The 19,472-nt window shown below is 42.3% G+C and overlaps 1 protein-coding gene across 2 annotated transcripts; it reads left to right on the top strand.

The window, feature by feature from the left end:
* Positions 1 to 942: 942 nt before the first annotated feature.
* On the top strand, positions 943 to 18,868 carry LOC149306393 (ras-related C3 botulinum toxin substrate 1). 2 transcript variants are annotated; one of them, XM_089540668.1, is made up of 6 exons: positions 943 to 1,240; positions 9,711 to 9,782; positions 10,180 to 10,297; positions 15,234 to 15,296; positions 16,970 to 17,129; positions 17,261 to 18,868. In XM_089540668.1, exons 1-6 carry the CDS (start codon positions 1,206 to 1,208, stop codon positions 17,323 to 17,325), a joined length of 513 nt encoding a protein of 170 aa, XP_089396794.1. In that variant the 5' UTR covers positions 943 to 1,205; the 3' UTR covers positions 17,326 to 18,868. The 2 variants fall into 2 exon arrangements, with proteins under 2 accessions (XP_089396794.1, XP_089396793.1); XM_089540667.1 differs by having other exon boundaries at positions 981 to 1,240; positions 17,265 to 18,868.
* Positions 18,869 to 19,472: the final 604 nt, after the last annotated feature.

Here is a 19,472-nt window from a genome sequence, read left to right as displayed (position 1 = left end):
TATTAGGTATTATAAGGAAATAGATGCTTTCCATAAAAGAAACTATGTGAATTATTGCTCTTGAAGGCTTCAAGGATATGCAGTTCACTTTGTTGGAGAGGTCCAGGGCCTCTGGAGGGATCAAGGGCCATAAGAAAAGGCCTGAAGGCTACGTTTCACTGGTCTGTCTTCTTAGGAGGCGTTGTGTTTAATGTTAAGTAACACAAACACACAGGGATATATATATATATATATATACACACACACATACATACAGGGCCTTTTCTCACTGCCCTGTTTTAGCACTTCAACCCACATGGGTCCAAAACACACTGCAGAAATAATACAGTTTGAGGCCGCTTTAACTGCCCTGGCTCAGAGCTAGGGAATCCTGGGAAATGTAGTTTTGTGAGACTGGGCTTTCTCTGTCAGTGCCACAAACTACACTTCCCAGGATTCCCTAGCTCTGAGCCAGGGCAGTTAAAATGGTCTCAGGCTGGATTATTATTTCTGCAGTGTGTTTTGGACCATTGGGCCTTCTGTCAGAGAGCTCTGGGCCCACAATGCACTACAACTCCCAGGATTCCTCAGCACTGAGCCTCCAGGGCAGACAGAAGGCAAACGGTTCCTGACAAGACAAGAGCCAGGAACCGCCCAACTGGGTCAGTAGCACAAAAATGGCGGCCGAGGCTGAGGCCAAGGCGCCCCTCGAGCGAAAGAACGTCCGAGGATCGGAAATTGCCGAAGATACACGAAGAGCCGAATGCTTCCCCTTCCGAGCATCGACGAGCCCTTCTTCCCCGGAGGGGGCGGGGCGAACCGAGGAAAGCCGAGCGCTTCCGAAGGCTGGGAGCTTCGGAACACGAACTGTGCCGAACCCTCTCGCCGAGTGGGCGGAGCTTAAACGAATTGGCGCCGCTTTCCTCCGAGGCTCAGTTCCAAGCGGAGCCTGTGCGAGTCTAGGGCTGGCCTTTTCGTAGTGACGAGCGCGCATGCGCAAACCCGCGCGAGGCCGGATGTGAGCGGGGCGGCCGCTTCCTGTTTCCTGAGCAGCTTCCTTTCGCGCTTTGGGTGGTGGCTGTTACCTCAGCGCTCTTTCCCAGCGAGGGCTCCCCCTCAAAGGCCCGAAGCGGAGGCGGCTGGGACGCCTTTCTCCCCTTGTTGCCGCCTCGCCTTCTTCCCCAGAAGAACAGAGAGCCTCCGCTGCCGCCGAGGAAGCCGCCCCGATGCAGGCCATCAAGTGTGTGGTGGTGGGAGACGGGTAAGTGGCCTTATTACTCAGGGGCTTTATTAATATGGCCTCTCTAGGAATATGTAGGTCCTCCAGCACAACTCTATGGTCATTGCCTGGCAGAGGTTGACCACAGAGTTCCCCTGGGGAGTCCTAGAGAGGCTTCTCCAATAAGCCTTTGTAGCTCTTCCAGTGCAACTCTATGGTCAATGTCTGGTAGATGTTGACCACAGAGTTGCCCTGGAGGACCTAGGGATTCCTAGAGAGGACACTCCACTAGGCATTTATAGCTCCTCTGGTGCAACTCTATGGTCATTCTCTGACAGGTGTTGACCACAGAGTTGCCCTGGAGGACCTAGAGGTTCCTAGAGAGGTATTATCTCAGGTGTTGGTGTTGTTTGCAGTTTTTCCATATTCACGGGGATCGTAAAATCATGAAGGTGGAAGAGACATCTGCCTCAGCCCCAGCAAATATGGAGGGATGGGTGTATTTTCAAGCCGTGGGTGGCTGGCTCCATGGAGACGGAGGGCGGCTTGTACGCAGAAACATAACACTTTTAGCAGATGTGATTCTGAGAAAGACTTTAACCAAAAGTCGCACTGAAGGACCTAGAGAGAACGCTCCAATATGCGTTTGTAGCTCTCCCAGCGCATTTCTGTGTTCAGTGTGTTGCAAATACACTGCTGTTCCAGAGAATAGGAGACAGAGCAATGGATGCAAGCTGCAGGAAAAGAGATTCCACCTCAACATTAGGAGGAGTTTCCTGACAGTAAGGGCTGTTAGACAGTGGAACAAACTCCTTCCTCAGAGTGTAATGGAGTCTCCTTCCTTGGACGTCTTCAAACAGAGGATGGATGGCCATCTGTCAGGGATGCTTTGATTGTGATTTCCTGCATGGCAGAATGGGGTTGGACTGGATGGCCCTTGCGGTCTCTTCCAACTCTATGATTCTATGAAATGTTGACTACAGAGTTATACTGGAGGACCTAGAAATTCCTAGAGAGGTGTCCTCTCAGGTAAAAACACAGTGTTTTTGTTATTTGGGGCTTTTCCACATTCCCTAACCCCAGCGTAGATGCCCAGAGGGAAGCCATACCTCCCATGGAAGTGGGATCATGCTGTTATAGTTGTGTGGTGTGGAAGGGCTCCAACAATGTTCCTTCCCTTCCTTCTCCCTCCCATCCCATCTTATATCCACCTTTCTTTAATATTCTTGGTCTAACATATATGCAGAGTAATTGATTGACACTTGCTATGTAGAGGGATCTTGTAGCACCTTTGAGACGAACTGAAAGGAAGAAGCTGGCAGCATGAGCTTCCGTAGATTTCAGCCTACTTCCTCAGATTCATATATATATATGTGTGTGTGTGTGTGTGTGATAATTTATGATATGCTGTTTGGTGCAGAGCAGCAATACTCTGAATTGTATGGTATCTTTCAATTTCTTGTCTAACAGTTCAGTCCTCTGCATGCCTTTCCAGAAGCAAAGTCTTCATCTGAGGAAGTACTATAGACTGAAGTCTACAAAAGCTCCCGCTGCCAACTTCTTTCTTTCATTTAGTCTCACAGGTGCTACAAGATCTCTCTACATACTGATTCTACAGACTAACGCAGCTATATCTTTGAATTCTACCTCATATTAAAACCTGGTGTTTTTTTCTCGCTCAAAATAATATACAAATTCCCAGGCGCAATGATATAGATTCCCTGATGGAGACGGGTGCTGCCTCCGCACTGCGGACATTAATCCGTTTCAACCCTGCTTTAACTGCCATGGCTCCCGTCAGTGGAATTCTGGGAATGGTAGTTTGTTGGGGCACCAGAGGTCATTTAAAAAATATTTTAGCCACCTTGAGTCCCTGTATTGGGAAAAAGATGGGATATAATTAATAGAGTACCAGTAATAATAATTGCCTCATAAAGAAAGCAAAGGAAGAGGTGAAGCCCCTTCTTCCCCAAATGGCCAAGCTGCTTTGTTTGAAAGCACCACCCCAATCTCTGCCTTCTTCAGTCTTTTAAACTGTTCTTGAGGGTAAGTTAAATTGGCATGGTCTAGTTTTCTTCCCCCATCATCACTATGGCTACATCCACACTATAGAAGTGATCCAGTTCAACACCACTTTAAACAGCCATGGCTCAGTGTAGTTCATTGTGGCACTAGAGCTCCCTGACAGAGAAAGCTAAATGTATCACAAAACTACAATTCCCAGAATCCCATAGCATTGAGTCAGGGGAGTTAAAGCATTCCCAAACTGGATTATGTCTGCAGTGTGTTTTGGACCTCTGTTAACGTCTGGTCAGTTTTGGGTTAAGTCAAATTATAATCAGTGTGTTCATTGTCATTTGTTCCTGGTAAGTATGTTTAGGATCCTAGGCCCAGTCTCCCATCCCAGCTGTGTCCTCTGTGTGGGTTTACAAAGTAGGGCTGTAGGAAGTATTCTTAAGTAAATATTTATATGTCTGCAAGGCCTGCCACACCTACTTTCCTTCCTTGACACTATCCCTATATCTCAGTTGCTCCTAATGTTGTTGTATTCTCACTGTATGTAGCATATATCTCCTAAAGTGCTTCGACATAAGCTCACACACACAAGCAGCTCCTGCAAGAGCAGACTTGGGGTACTTGGTAATGTTGGGATGATGAAAGTTGGTGGGCATCTTCTCAGTATAGATACTGTATGTCTTTTATTTCTTGGCTTGCTAATTTGGGATGGGATGGCATATGGGGCAGTTTCAGATAGATTTTACTTGCTACCCTGACTCATATCTTTTGGTAATGAATTCTGTGTGTTAAATTTGTGTTGTTTGTGCAGGAGTACTGTTTTCCAGTCCTGAATTTCTCACCATTTATCTTCATATAGCCTATATACTCGACTATAAGTCGATCTCATGTATAAGTTGAGGGCAGGTTTGGGTGGCAAAATTGTGGGTTTTGATATGACCCTTGGATAAGTTGAGGGTGAAACTTGGGATCATGCGATGATGGATCTAAATGATGAAGCAAAGGAAAACAGGGGTCAATTTTTTGCCTAAAATTTCTAGACTTATACATGAGTATATACAGCAAATGACATCAAGGTTGTTGTAATCTGAGTCATTAAGACTGAAAGCTACACGGATCTGCATATTTATTTATTAGATTTATATCTCACCTTCCCTTATGTGGAGCTCAAGACAGTATACAGAAGTCTCTTCAGCCCAATTTATTGTCACAACTATCTCCAAAGTTCAGTAGAGACATGAACTCAGGGCTTCTAGAGTCTAGTTCTGCACTATGTAGTCCCATGATGGCATCCTTTATTCGCTTTGAAACACGACAGGAGTTTGGAGATTGGCTTGCATTGTGAAATGACACCACCAAATATCAGTCTCTGTACAGAGGTAATGTTACTTAACCTATCTGTGTAAAGATGGAACTCGTCGGTATACTTTCAGGCGCTCCTTTTTTGCACTCAGAATGTGGCTCATGGCTTGTTAAAGAAAATACTGAATGATCCATGTGGTGTTTATAACTCCCTCTGAATTGGAAAAGACTCTGTTGCCAGAATCTCAGTGCCCCTTTTCTTCCTTCTGAACAGCGCTCAGAATAGCATAGGAGGCCAGCTGGAAAACAAGACTGATTTAGAATTTAAAAAACGACCCGAAACAAAAAATCCTGTGTTATCTGATTTATAACTAGGCATCACAACATGTTTGTGTAGCTTCTCTGAGAAGTGCAAAGTCTTGATACATTCATTGATTTGGCACACTCTGCTGTATTTGGGATGTCTTCTTTTGGAAGCTGGTTCCTTGCAAAGAAATGTGGGATCACAAGGGTTTAAAAATACTAACGTTCCTTTATTTTATTAATCCATCTTGTTGCCAGTAACAGTGTATGGTAAGAGTGCTTTAGTAAGCTGCACAGTAATAAAACTATAAAGTGAAATGCCTATGAAATATTGGTTAAATCTCGGGGCTTTTTTATTTGATGTCTCTTACTGGACAGGAAAAGGAAGCTGCTTTTTAAAACTGTATGTCTGACCCTGCTTTGAAAGTTGGCAGTTAGGACAGATAGGAAAGATTAGGCAGAATGCAACTGAAACAACCACTCATCTATTCACAACTTTCTGTTTGTGGTAGTTCCTCCATTTTTCCTTGAATAGCTACATGTCTGGCATCTTTATCTTATTCCCTGGAGGGACACTGGCCTTAACTGAGTCTTTTCAGAGCTTTCCATGTACTTGAATCGAATGAATTGTTACAGAGCCTGGGACGGTTAAACCATTTTGGAGCTGAGTATCTGTACAGAACTGATTCACAGGGCACTCAGCCAGAAAGCTGAGAAGGCAGGAAGCCTGGAATGGCGAAATTTACAATGGAGGCCTGTGGGACTTGCCTGTGCTTGCTGGCCTTTCCTCGCCTTAGTACTGCTTTCCCCAGCCTGGTGCCCTTGTGGGGCTACAGTTTCTGTTATAAAGAGGGTTTACAGAGCCTTAAAAATCCAGTTGTTCTGCCTTGTGACAAGGTTCCCTGGGAGGAATAGCTTCTTTGTTCAGAGTCCCGCTTAAAATCTTAGATGGATTTCACAGGTGACAGATTAAAATAAAACATGTCTTCTGGTGGAGATATTAACAAGTAGACTCAGTATTGACTCAATAACTTGTAGTAAGTGTATTTTAACCAGAAAGTCCCTTATTATTGTCAGGATGCTCATTTTTCTGCTTTTATTGGTCATTTAGGTGCAGTGGAGGATTCTGCTATACATTGATAGAGTATGCAACCATGCGGTTATTTCAGGTGTGACTAAATTGGAATTTCCTTGAAACACATCTGAGTCCTCCTATATTATCTTCAGTGCTGTCATCTGCAGCCTATGCATGTCTGCTGCAACTGTAATCCTAGGTCCCCTTACTTGGAATAAGCACTCAGTGCTTTATTCATAAGTAAATGTGCATTCAGTTGGTTTGTACATTTAGTTATGGGACATGTTGCAAGTTCAGGTTTGAAAAGAAGGTAAGTACAGTTGGCCCTCCACATTTGCAGCTTTGACTTTTGTGGATTTGATTATCTAGGGTTTTGATTCATTTCTTCCAGGAATTTATCTAGGGATCTCTAGGTCCTCCAGCACAGCTCTGCCAGACGTTGACCATAGAGTTGTGCTGGAGAACCTACAAGTTCCTAGTGAAAGCACTTTTCTAGGCATTTGTAGGTCCTCCAGCATGATTCTGTGATCAACTTCTGGCAGGTCTTGATCATAGAGTTGCACTGGAAGACTTGGAGATTCTTAGAGAGGTGGTTTTTCCACATTCACAGGAGGCCTTCACTCCTAACTCCAGTGAATGTGGAGGGATCACTGTATATTATGTTTCAGGTCCACCCCCCCACCCCCAAATTTCCATTTTGGCCTCCTAAAACTACTTAGATATTTTTTCTTATGGCTGAAAACGTCTAGAAATTGGCCTTCAGTTCTTGCCCAAAACATTGGGAAGTAAAATCCCTGGCTGCCTTGAAGTCCTGCAGTGCTGACTTCAGACTTTCCAAAGGAGGGTCAAGGGATGAAAGCTTGGCAGTTTTCTGAACTGGGGAGGAATACAGTATTGTGGTCCAGTTATTACTGGATAAATGGGTGGGGTAACAATGAGCTAACAAAGCTGACTTCCTTAATAGTTTTGTGGTAATCAGCCTATTCAGTAGAGATTAAAAATCTGAACCTAACAGTGCATACTTCTATTTGCCTGACGCAAAAGAAGAAGAAATGTAGCTTCTGTCAATCCATTGCAGAATATTAGAAATTTAGACTAGAAAATAAACTTATTTATAAGTAAAATCAAAAATCAGAATGGGACAAAAGTTCTACTGATGCCACTCAGAAGTTGCAGAAGTAACATCCTGTAAAGTGATATAAGCTTTAAAGTTCTACAAAACACATCATTAAACAAGATGGTACAATACAAAGAAATCAGGGAACAAAAGTCCAACTTTATGGCCTGGTGTGTGCGACTCTGTAACTGCAAGATGGAGACTAATGGCTGAAATTTCAGCTTGCTGGGTTGTGCAGTTGGTGGTTTTTCTAACCCAGCTAGCTAGCAAGACTTGGACAAGTGCTCATTACTTTTTTCAAAGTACCACATTTGGTGACATTTTCTTTGTGCACCTGTTGGTTCTTCCCTCCATATCCCTCTCACTCACTGAGTTTTCCACCCTTTCTTCTGTTTCTTGGGAGGAGTTCCAATGTTGCAATGAGGTTTTTGTCTGGTACGGAAATCAGCATTCACATGCAGAAGACCCTTCTTGGTTGGGCTTCTCAGCCTATGAAACCAAAGCTCCTGCATTTCACATTGGGGAGGGATTCTTTATGTGCTACTCCCTGCAGCTAGGATTTCTTGGTTGGAGTTTTGAGGGTGAAGTGTTGTCTGGACAGGTCTGTTATGCTCCTTCAAATGCATGGAACAGCCATAACAGGCTTTTCAAGGAATGCTAAGTTACACAGCCACACCTTGCAATGCCTGTGCTCATTACAAATGTCCTTTATGCTGAATGCTTACACAGTGCCTTTCATCTTCAAAGCGCTTGCAGACAAAGCGGTTACAGGAGTAATCCGCCCTCATGTTAGGCAGTTGTGGCTCGGGTTAGATCTTGTAACCTGGAGCTGGGGTTACAAGTTAAAAGTTCTGGTATTGAATTTAAAATGCTAAATGGTCTTCGGAATTCATAACATGCTTTTCACTTCCCTCAAATTCTACTAGAACTGTTTACAGTGTCCAGAGCTCCATAGCAATGGCGTTTAGATTTCTATATCGCTTAATAGCAAGCTCAGCAGCTTTACAATCTGTAAGTCAATTGCCCCCAACAAGCTGGGTACTCAGTTTACCGACCTACGAAATGATAGACCTCTGAGTCAACCTTGGAGCCCTGGGATTGAACTCACAATGGTTGTGGTTGCAGGAATGACATTTAACCACTGCTTGACCAGGCTCCTCCATAGGAGATGAACATGAGTCTAAAGCTTCCTCTAGTCAAACATAACAAACAGTGTTATGTTAGTAGAAAGCCCACAAGTAGGATGTGAAGGCAGGAAGACACTTCTATTGCTCTTCTTCCCCTACCTCAGTATTCAGTGCTGTATTGCACAGTTTAGACAGTCATAGCCTGAAGCTGAGATTCGCACTCTATTTAGCTAGTACTCTTTCTTTCACTGCTTTATAATCCCAGTTGTTAACCCTGGAAGTCTTCAGTTAACTGTGTTCCATCACATTTCAACTAGGAAATTGGTTCCCAGGTTTGGAACAAATGAGTACCTTAAAGTCCTAGCTGATTCTGAATCTGGAAATTACACTTTACTGGTTCACATGTAACAAGTCACTGACAATTTCTAGTATTAATTCCAGTACACTTGAGGAAGGAAGGAGCTGCATCGTCTGTGGATACAAATCTTACTAAGCTGAAACACGATTATCGGGAAACATCGAGCGCCTTTGAACTTGGGGAGATTCCTGGCTAACAGCGACTGACAGTGGTCCTCTGTGGATAGCTCTAATTTCCTTTTAACCGAATATGCATTCACATTTCCTATACAGCTTTTTTGAGAGGCATGATGAAAACAAGAATGAACAAGGGAAAGAAGAAGAAGCTGATGATGACAGGTCCCCAGAATGGAGGGGAAGCTAAAACAGATCCTCTGTTTACATGAAGTGTTGAATAATGTCTGTCCAAGAAATAAAATTGCCCCAAGCCAGTGAGTAGCAAGAGGATCAAATAATTGCATTGAAAAAACACAGGTGCTTGCCTTGCCGTTCAGGCCTCTGCAAGTGAATCAGAAGACCTGAATATCTGTAATATCTTTGGCTATTAATAAATAATAAAGTTTTTATTTGTATACCGCCCTTCCTTCAGATCAGGGCGGTTTACAGCAATTTAAAATACAATACAATATAATAATAACGATAAAAGCATAACACAATTACAAAAACATAAAAACAAAAAGCCCCAGGGTTAGCCAGTCCTATTGCCAGTGCGGCGGAGGAGGCTTATAGGACCTTATTCAGGGAATGCGGTCCGGAACAAAAAGGTCTTTAAGTCCCGTCTGAATTGGGCCAGGGAGGTAGCTGAGCGGAGCTCTATGGGCAGCATGTTCCAAAGGGCCGGGGCGGCGATGGAAAATGTCCTCCTGGTGGTGGAAGCCAGTCTCGCCCCGGGAACCCTAAGTAATTGCTGCCCAGATGTTCTGAGGGTGCGGGGCGGAATGTATGGGGAGAGAAATTGATCTGATTTCTGTAGCACTTTCCAGTGTGGAAAATATTAGGCATGGCTTCTCTGTTTTCATGATAACTCAGTGAAGGAGACATTTAGGAGATAGACTTTGTCCCCTGCAAATAACAGGATTACATTTATCTTGGCTGAAGACAAATTGCTTTAAATATTATCAGATGTTGATGTGTAATTAAGTTGTGTTGAATGACTTGCTTGTTATTCCATTATGTCAATATGTTCTTATTGGGATTTCTTCTTTTATTTTATAGTGCTGTGGGTAAAACATGCCTACTCATCAGTTATACAACCAATGCATTTCCTGGAGAATATATACCCACTGTGTGAGTATCTTCTTTTGAAGGGAAAAAAAATCTAACCTTTCTCAATGTCTGAGACAGTATAGCTCTTGATTTGCCCACCTTTTCAGAACTTCAGGCTGTTTGAGCTGAGAGGAAGTATATGTGTAAAGACTCTGTAAAGAGTTGGGTACTTGAGCAGGATTAGAATTTAAATTTTGACCATAGTTCATAGTTATAAAAGCAAAGGCAATTTACTTGACCCTAACAAGTTTGATAACAGAGCAAAGGTCTCTTCCAGGTTCTTTATAATCTACTTTTTGGAATATAAATGTGAGATTTAAATATCTTGCTGGTTTTCGGTTTTTAGCAATGTTTTTAGCACAGAAAGAAGCAGACTCAGTATTAAAGAATGCACTGACTTTTTCTTCTTGTCCTATAGCTTCGACAACTATTCCGCAAATGTGATGGTTGATGGCAAGCCAGTCAATCTGGGCTTGTGGGATACAGCTGGGCAAGAAGACTATGACAGACTACGCCCGTTATCTTATCCACAAACAGTAAGCTTTTACAGTGGAAGGCTTGGGACATGTTGATGGGTGGTGCTGGGGACTTCAGACTGTAGGTCTGCAGGTGGTTGAGAATGCTTCCAGTTGAGCTTCAAATATGCTAATCCAGTATGCAAGACACCTACAAACTATGGGCAAATTGAGATAGTCCTTGTTAGTCCAAGCAGCAGACACAGGGATGAGTAGCAGCATTGGGATGGAAGGTCTTTTCAGTAAATTTCCTTCAGTACTGTTGGATCACTACACTTCCAGACCAGCTCTTTTGGGAGCTGTCATACTGTGTTTTTGTAAGACCATGTCAAGACCAGTTTCAGACATAATGGTGCTGCGCAGTTAGGCCGGTGAGGAGGTCAGTCAGGATGAGGCAAGGTCATGATATCTGAACAAATAAGACTTCATGAGTTTCTTCACACAAAAATCCTTTCAGGTATGATTCTGTGCTTCTGCCCAAACATGAAATTAACTGCATATTCTTTTGCTTGTGCCAGAATGCTATGTCTGTAACCACCATGACATGAGCAGCTCTGGTGCACAAGCATGCCTGTACTTCTGCATGGCTCTCATTTGTTTCTGTGGGCCTTTTGCAATGACTTGTGTCAGAATTTCTCACTCTTTAACATGTCATAATGTAATTGCAAACTTCCCTTCATACAGCTGCTTTCTGCTGCTTTGCTGCCTTTTCATCACTGTTATGTGTGTCACATTTTTAACCTGAAGGGTTACTCATCTGGAATTCATTTGTTGCTCCCATGGAGGTGGGGACAGAAATGGAGGCTACTGTGGTTGCTTTCCTTGGAGCTGGCCATTGGTTCCTGGGCTGAGCTCACTGAGTTTTTTTTAAAGGTTTCAATATTGGTCTATGTGTCAGAGTGATTGAACTGCATTGTCCAAATAATGTGCATCAATGCCTCACTCAGAATACTGTAAAGCAGAAGGATGTCAGAGTTAAATAATAGATGGAGGGCACAGAATAGATTCACCAGCAAACCCTTGATGAGAGGTCAGCAACTCCTAAAAAGCCGCCTTTGTTGTTCTTGCTGGTCAGGCACAGTCTGACACTATCATTGCTAAGCACTGATGATGATCAGCTTTTCCATGGCCTATAAGAGATGAATTGTGACAGAGGGACTCATTTAAATGAAAATGTGAGCAAGGCTGTAGCTCTGAAATGAGTTCATTTGAATTATTTTGGATGGCAGTGATTGGAGCAAGGATATTGGCAGCCTCTGTATGCGCTGCAGATGGAATTGTCATTTGCTGCCATTTGCCCATTGGGCAGAAGGAAAGGAGGAAGATGCTAGTCCTGTGATGGTGAACCTCTGGGATGTGTGCCAGAGATGGCACGCAAAGCCATTTTTTGTGGCACGCAGAGGATGGGGAAGAGGAGGGACAGGTGTGTGCCTTTTCCTCCTCCTTCCCAGCTGTCCCAGGCCTTTATCTACCTCCGGTAGATATGCACAGCTCCAGGAACACTTCCAGGTCCAAAGGAAACATGTTTCTTTGTTAGAGTTCAAGTAAAGTTTTTTTAAAGCTATAGGCCAAAACACACTGCAGAAACAATCCAGTTTGAGACCACTTTAACTGCCCTGGCTCAGGGCTAGGGAGTCCTGGGAATTGCCATTTATTGTGGCATCAAAGCTCTCTGACAGAGAAGGCTAAATGTCTTACAAAACTACAGTTCTCAGAATTCCTAGCATTGAACCAGGGCAGTTAAAGTGGTCTCAAACTGGATTATTTCTGCAGTGTGTTTTGGCCCTATGTCATCAGAATTGGACACTTCCCAACAGTGATCCAGTTAATTTCGTCCTGGCTTTTAGTTTGTCACATTGCCTGAACTTAAGGTTCAAGTGTAGAAAGTTTCTTTTTCTTATCTCATTGAACAGTCCTGTAGGAACAAAGTGTGCAGTTTTACTCTTGGCAGCCAAAGTTGAAGCTGTTTCACTTCAGTGATCTTCCCTGACAAGGTGCACAGACTATTTTATGTTTAACTTCCTTGGGAGTCTGTTTCTTTTCCTTGTATTTGCTTGCTCTCTGTATGGAAAGGAGATTTTCATCCCAGGCCTGAGAGTAAGGGATTGGCAATGTTATTGACTATATCACTGCTTCCGAGAGAACTGCCGGAAAAGCCAGAAAGAAAATAGAAAAGCCTTCTTTGTTCCAAGAGAGACTCCAGTGTGACTCATCTGGGACAGACACCAAGTGATGTGGAAAAAGCACACCTCAGACGTGCAGCTGAGTTCCTACATTAAGCCTAGACAAAAGGGAATCCGTAACTGCTTTAACGTTGGTCCTGTTCTGATCGCTGATAATAGGCCAAAAGCAAATGAAAGACCAGTCTTGTGTACAAGAGATCGTTCTAAGGCCAGGTTTGCCCAGAACCTTTGATACAAATCTCAAACCTTTTTCTACCTCTTGCAACTAAAATTAGAGCACCTGCTAAACATGCCCATGCAACTCTCTGTGATTTCAAGGAAAGAATATTGAATTGCTTGGAGCCAAATGTGGTTCGGCAAGTACAGCGAGTAGCCCTTTGGCTATTTGTGAAGTTTGTGCTCTTAATTTAAAGTACAGTGGTGCATTTAAACTGATTTGGTTGAAAGCTCTGCAGATGTACCGTTTAATGTGCGTTCCCGAAAAGAAATACTAGCTGGTACACCCAAATGTTGTTATAGGGCAAGCGCTCATAATTTTAGACGAAATGGCTTCTAGATAATGAGAGTTGTGTTCTCTGTTTAGATTAATTGTAAAATAACTGCTCAGGGTTAGTATTGGGCTAGCATACTTTCCCCCAGACAGGCTAACTTTCTTTAGGTAGGAGAATTTGGGTGGGTTTTTTAATACTTGGGAAAACATAGAGTTATATTGTTTCCTTACCCATATTTCTGAAGCGGTACAATCCCAGGGGGATTGGACCATGAGACTCAGCTGATCATGTAAGCGTAGAAAATGGACAAAGAGTTTATTTTTTCCTATTAAGCCGCTCCTAACCTTAACTGAAGTTGTTTCATGCTATTACTAGGTTGAAGGAACCAATGGTAAGGATTTAACTCCCAGGGTGAAACGGCAACAGCTCTGCGTATGTAACACTTTCAACCATTAAGCTCAAGCTCTTCCATCTCTTTTTTGCTTCTGCTTCTGCAGCCATTACACTGGCTTCCCATATTCTAGTGCCTTCATGTTGCCATGTAGATTCATGCAACCCGGAGTCTGTTTTACTTTTTAAAATGGATATTTGGGTGCTTTTTTTTTTAAAAAAAGCAAACAGTTCAACCCCTTCATCAGATTAGGCTTTTATCGTACAAAGTCCAATTATTTGAAAGGTTTCATTCAACCTTTCCTTTTTTCTGAATGGGAAAACCACAAAAGTATTTGGGTTTGATGGAAGGAGGCAACGATGTGGCCAAGAGGCACTTCATAACTGGCAAGCTGGAAGAGCTGCAGTGGGGCTATGGGAACACAGGAATGTGAAGGGCTGCTCTTCCCCCTCTGTACTGCTGCATGGATCATTATTGTTGCACATTACCTGCGGAGGTTTCAGGGTGCTCACCTAACAGAAAGGCTGGAGCTACAACCAAATCAACTAACACTCTGAAGTACCACTGATTCTTTAGTGACCAATCTTCGTTTCACATAATCTGGAGGTGAGATTAGACCAGAGAACGTCAAAGATTAGCTAGAGCTCACCTGAGTAATAAATGAATGCATGTGGCCACTGCTTTGGCCTCTCTCTCCCCCTCCCCTTCTCAGTTGGCTCATACAACCAGCAACTTCTTATGAACAAGGTGTATCAACTGGTGCACCCCAGAGTCATGATATTGCACTGGATTGGAGGGTCAGGAATTGAACACAGCTGTAAAAATAGCAGAGAGCAGTAGTAACTCAGTTCATTTTTCAGCCCAGTATCATGTATACTGGGTGCTGGTGGGTTTGAATGTTCCTCTGTACAAAGTATGTGAAAACACTTTCAAGGAGGAGACAGAATTCTCTCTTCCATGCTTTCTGTCTCCAATGGTTTTGGCTAGTATCCTGTTCAACATTTATGATATCATAAGATGGATGGGGGGGGGGCATACATTGTCAGTTATAACTATAGTGAAGGAATGCCACTGTTGGCTTTAATTTTTAAAGGGGGTGTTCATTTGTGTGATTTTTCCACCTTACAGTTGAGGGCAAGTTAAAGATCTCTGCTGCTCTCAGTATAATTTGTTCCAAGACAGCAGAACTGGGTGATATCAGAGTTGGATGGGGTGATTCAAAAAGATTTGCACAAAATTGAATAAGAACCTCTGTTTGAGGCCAGTAGCACCACCTCCAAACTTTCTCCTGGTCTGCAAGAGAGGAAATGGGATGGTGAAAGTATTGATAGTAACGTATTTAGAAACCAGCGACTCCCAAGAAGAAAGAAAGCTGAAATATTTCACTGTCATGCTTGCTGCAGACTAAGAACATGTAAGCTCTGCATGTCAATGGATGTAAGAAAGTTGACTGGATATATCCTAGGACTACGCAGTCCTACACATACTCACTAGAAGGTCCCACTGAACTCTATATAACTTTCTTCTGGAGAAAACACATCTTGTATACCAAGACTTTATACAAAAGTCATGCTTTTATCTGTGTTGACATGGTGTGCCCAAGTAAACAATCTTTAGACAATCCAAACCTCATCTCAAAAACGATGGAGGTGCAGTAAGTTTTCCAGGACATGCCTCTTGGCACAATCCAGTATTGTATGTGTTAATATTGTATTACCTTGAAATGCAAACAATGTCTGAAAGTGTTTCTCTGCTGCCAACTCAGCATTCTCTCTGTTTGTAACTGGAAGTCTCCATGAGTGGAAATACAAGGCCAAATAATGAAAATTTCAGTAAACACAGGAAGTACCGTAACTACTGGAAACTAAGATTCTTAAAATACTGTTTTACAGGATGTGTTCTTAATTTGCTTTTCCCTTGTGAGCCCTGCATCCTTTGAAAATGTCCGTGCAAAGGTGAGTGGAAAAGAAATGGCTTTTTCATTCCTTAAAAGGTATTCCAAAATGTTTTAACTTATATTTCTTCCAATAGCAGAATAAACATGTTCTTTTAAATGCTAAAATGAAACAATTAAAGCTGTATCTTTTAGAAGTGGACGACTCTTAAATGAATCATGACTGTAGTTATAAAATGAAAGTTGTTTAGATTTTGCTTGTCTCCTGAGAACTTTTCACAGAGAAGTAAAAGTATTCTTCACAGCAGGACAGAATACCAAATTTTGACAAGTGAGGCTGCCCTTATCATTTGAGATAAGGCGTTAATAAACTTTTTCTTTAGTCAAATTACATTAGCAAACAGAGTTGGTATCAGATGGTGCCATTTTGTAAGTGTAAATGCTAATGGCATGTTTGGCACATGGACCCTTCCTGAGAAAAGTTGGGTCCTATAAAGATATTTACCATGGAATTAGGAGTTATACCCTACTGCTGATCTTAACCCGCCTTTACAGAGATTTACTGAATGGTCCTTCTGTTGTTAGCTCTAAACAAAGAGGGGAAGCCATGGTTCATTTTCAGCAAACTCATATTTAGAATGGGGTTCAAGAGATGGAGACGCTTCTGATTTTTCTTTCTTTCATTTGCCATCAGTTATTGAACTTGGCTGTCACATAGAGGTAGTCAGTGTGTGTCAAAGCTTTCTGTTTTGGGATACAAAACAATTGTCCCTCCATCACTGCTGGGGAACATGCTGGATATTGGGAGTTGCAGTCAGAGAAAAAGAACCCTTCAGAGAATTTTACTAGCTTCTCTTTTGCATCTTACTCATTAAACATTAATATTCATTTATATAGCGCCATAAGCTTTACCCGGCACTTTATATGTAACTTTATGACAAATTGGTGCCAATGTTTACAATACTTTCTTTCCTCTTCCCATCCTCCCCCCCCCCTTTTGTGTCATATCTATTAAATAAAGTGCAGTCCAGGATTGTGTGGGCTAACCTTTGTACACAGCCAGAAGTCTTTAAAGCCATAAATAAACACAGCCATTCCCGATTGCTAGCACAAATCCCAGAGCTCTCTTGCTAGCGGAAAGGAGCCACTCCTTCTGACTCTGCTGTGTCAAGCAATTCTCTGGGAGAAAAGGGGAAGCTTGTTTCAGCCATGCAGCTGGGTGCTGGAGACTGTACTCCTCTTGTGTATCTCTTAGAAACAAGGGAATGATTCACTTTTCCATCTTTATGTGTCGGAGATGGATCAATTGGTAGGCAGTTCATCAGTGCCTAATGCTTGTTTGAAACTTGAATATTGTTTCCCCCAAATTTATGACCCTAAGGGAAACCTATCTTGGGGTGAGGTGTTTTGTGGGGGGGTTTTGGGCAAGATTTGTTCAGAAGGGATTGCCTTTGCCTTCCTCTGAGGCTGAGATGGTGTGACTTGCCCAAGGTCACCCTGGTTTCCAAAGTTGTAGTCCAATGCTGAAACCACTACAGCACATGCAAATTAATTCTAGTTAATGGATACATGAATATAATAAAAACCTTAATGTTTTAAACTGTTACTAGTTTCTTTTAAAGATGTAACTTTTAATGCATTGGCACTAAGACCAGTGTTTCCAGATCTGGGTTTCGCGTTCTTGCTATGTATGCTCTGCCTGGAGACAACACTTTGGTTTCTCTCTCCCCTCAGTGGTATCCGGAAGTGCGACACCATTGCCCTAACACCCCCATTATTCTAGTGGGAACCAAACTGGATCTCAGAGACGACAAAGACACTATTGAAAAGCTCAAGGAGAAGAAGCTGACTCCCATCACTTACCCACAGGGCCTTGCGATGGCAAAAGAGATCGGTAAAACCTTAGCCTTTTTGAGCACTGGGGTTGGTGGCGCCTGTGTTTGTCAAAGCTGGTGGCAGGGCTTAGTTGAAAAGAGATTTCAGCCTGAGTTGTGACAGTTCTCAAAAATGCTTGTTCCTGTTTTTGCAGGTGCTGTAAAATACCTCGAATGCTCAGCACTTACACAGCGAGGCCTCAAGACAGTCTTTGACGAAGCTATTCGGGCAGTTCTCTGCCCTCCTCCTGTAAAGAAGAGGAAGAGAAAATGCCTGCTGCTGTAATGATGCCCCTCTCCCTCTCCCAGAACCTTCTGTGCTTTGCTTGGAACAATGGAGCATTCACATCAATGCCAAGTTCTTCTGTTTAAAAAAAGTTCTCTTCCTTCAAAAAATTTTTGAACCAATCATCAATTTCATGTGCCCCTTAAAAAGGTTAGATTCTTTTTTTTTCTTCTACTAAAGAGATTCAAACGTATATAAAAGCCTTATTATTATTTTTTTCCATGTCCTTTTTGCTCAGATTAATCAAGCGTTGCCAAATTCTCTGCTCATTTCTATGTTGCGTTGTTGTGCTTTGTTGTATGGAGCACAAAACCTGTTTTTTTGAAGTCAAACAGGTGTCTTTAAAGATACTAATGTTTTACTAGGAATTGCAGAACTCTATAGGGTTTTCCCCCCCCAGCTATCGTATCAGTAGGAATAAACACTGCTGTTTTAATGCATTCATCCAACTGATGGTCGCACTATCTTTTCTCATGCCTGAACAAATGCAATAATTGACAACATCCAGATTCCACTTTTTTGAGGAAAATAAAACTTTCCTGCTTGCTAAGGACTGTAACTAAACTGTTTTTCTTGAAGTGTATTGTCTTCCTGGACAGCAGCATATTGTTTTGATCGGTGAAATTTACCCGGGTTGTTCAAGGGAGACTCTCTGCCCAATAGTATTTTGACACTGTAAAGATCAATTTACACTACATTGTCAACAAGGTAGTCAAACTGAATGCATTTCTTCTTTGTGTGTATTAAAACCAATAAAACGAAACCTTCTATTGCAACAAAACAATAGATGAAGACATGGTGTTTTTATAGCTGACTTGTTTGCAGTTTCCAGTAGGGCATTCGTTTACTACGATTTTGAACTGGTCATTCCTTTCACATGTTCTTGCTAGATGCTTTTCTTCTGGAATCTCTTCCTTCTGAGCAATATAACTTGTATTTTGAAACCTTTCTGAGTATATTTGCATTTTTGTAGACTAGAGTATTCAAGCATAGCCTTGCTTCTGTCATGTTTTCCCCCCCTTCTACTTTTAACACCCCCACTTCTGAGACGCTTTTCTTTAAGTCTTCTGGTGACTTGGTGTAAAAATCATGTGCAGCAGATATACCAGTTGTAGTATTTTTTTATATTTCATACCACCTTAATGAACTTTCTCTAACGTCACCATTTGCCAGGTATTTTGATGCAGTAACTTTACTAATACTGACAATGCCCTTTTAACCTCACCACGAACATGTACCTCCTGTTGGTTGATCTAGTAATGGTAATTGGGTCTGTAACGTAGTGCTAACAATGTTCCATACATCCCAGATGCTGGCAAGAACACACTGAACACAACCTTTCAACTACTAGAACAAACAAAAATAAAAAAAGGGGGGAGTTTGCAAGATTGTGAAGTTTTTACATTGATCTTTTTGGTAATGCGATTTAGCAGTATGTTTTGCATGTATGACTTAATAAATTCTTGAATCACACTGGTGGTGGAGCTTGAATTTGTCAATTCAGTTTCTGTGTTTATAAATGATTGTGATAAAGCTGCGTTAGTGTGGTGAAAGCTTCCAAGCATTCTTGATTCAGCTTCTTCAAGCAGGAGTTTGGCAGTACTTGCATTTAGTTGAAAAAAAACATCCTGGGCTGGGAATAGACCCTTAGGATAAGAGGTATTAGCTAATATTCCTAACTTAGGCCCCATACAGACAGGCCAAAATAAAGCTGCTTCGGGTCACTTTGGAGGTATGCTGTTTAAACGATACATGCGTCCTAAGAGTCTGGAAGCTGAGCCAAAGCCATGATCCAGTCCTAAGGGCTAGAGCACAACTTTGGTGCAGCTTCCGGACTCTTAGTACGCATGCATCATTGAAACAGCATAACTCCAAAGTGACCCGAAGCAGCTTTATTTTGGCCTGTCTGTATGTGGCTTTAGTGTCATTGCAAATTTTAAAAGTATACCTCTATTCCATCATCCAAGTCATTGATAAAAAGCTTGAATAGCGCTAGGCCTAGGACAGAACCGTGTACCACCCCACATTTCTGTCCAAGATGAAGAGGAGAAATTGTTGAGTACCCTTTGGGTGTGTT

This window comes from Sceloporus occidentalis, unplaced genomic scaffold (assembly GCF_023333645.1).
Source record: "Sceloporus occidentalis isolate IW3139 unplaced genomic scaffold, rSceOcc1.0.p SCAF_10, whole genome shotgun sequence".
NCBI lineage: Eukaryota > Metazoa > Chordata > Lepidosauria > Squamata > Phrynosomatidae > Sceloporus > Sceloporus occidentalis.
This window is presented reverse-complemented; position numbering and strand designations above follow the sequence as displayed.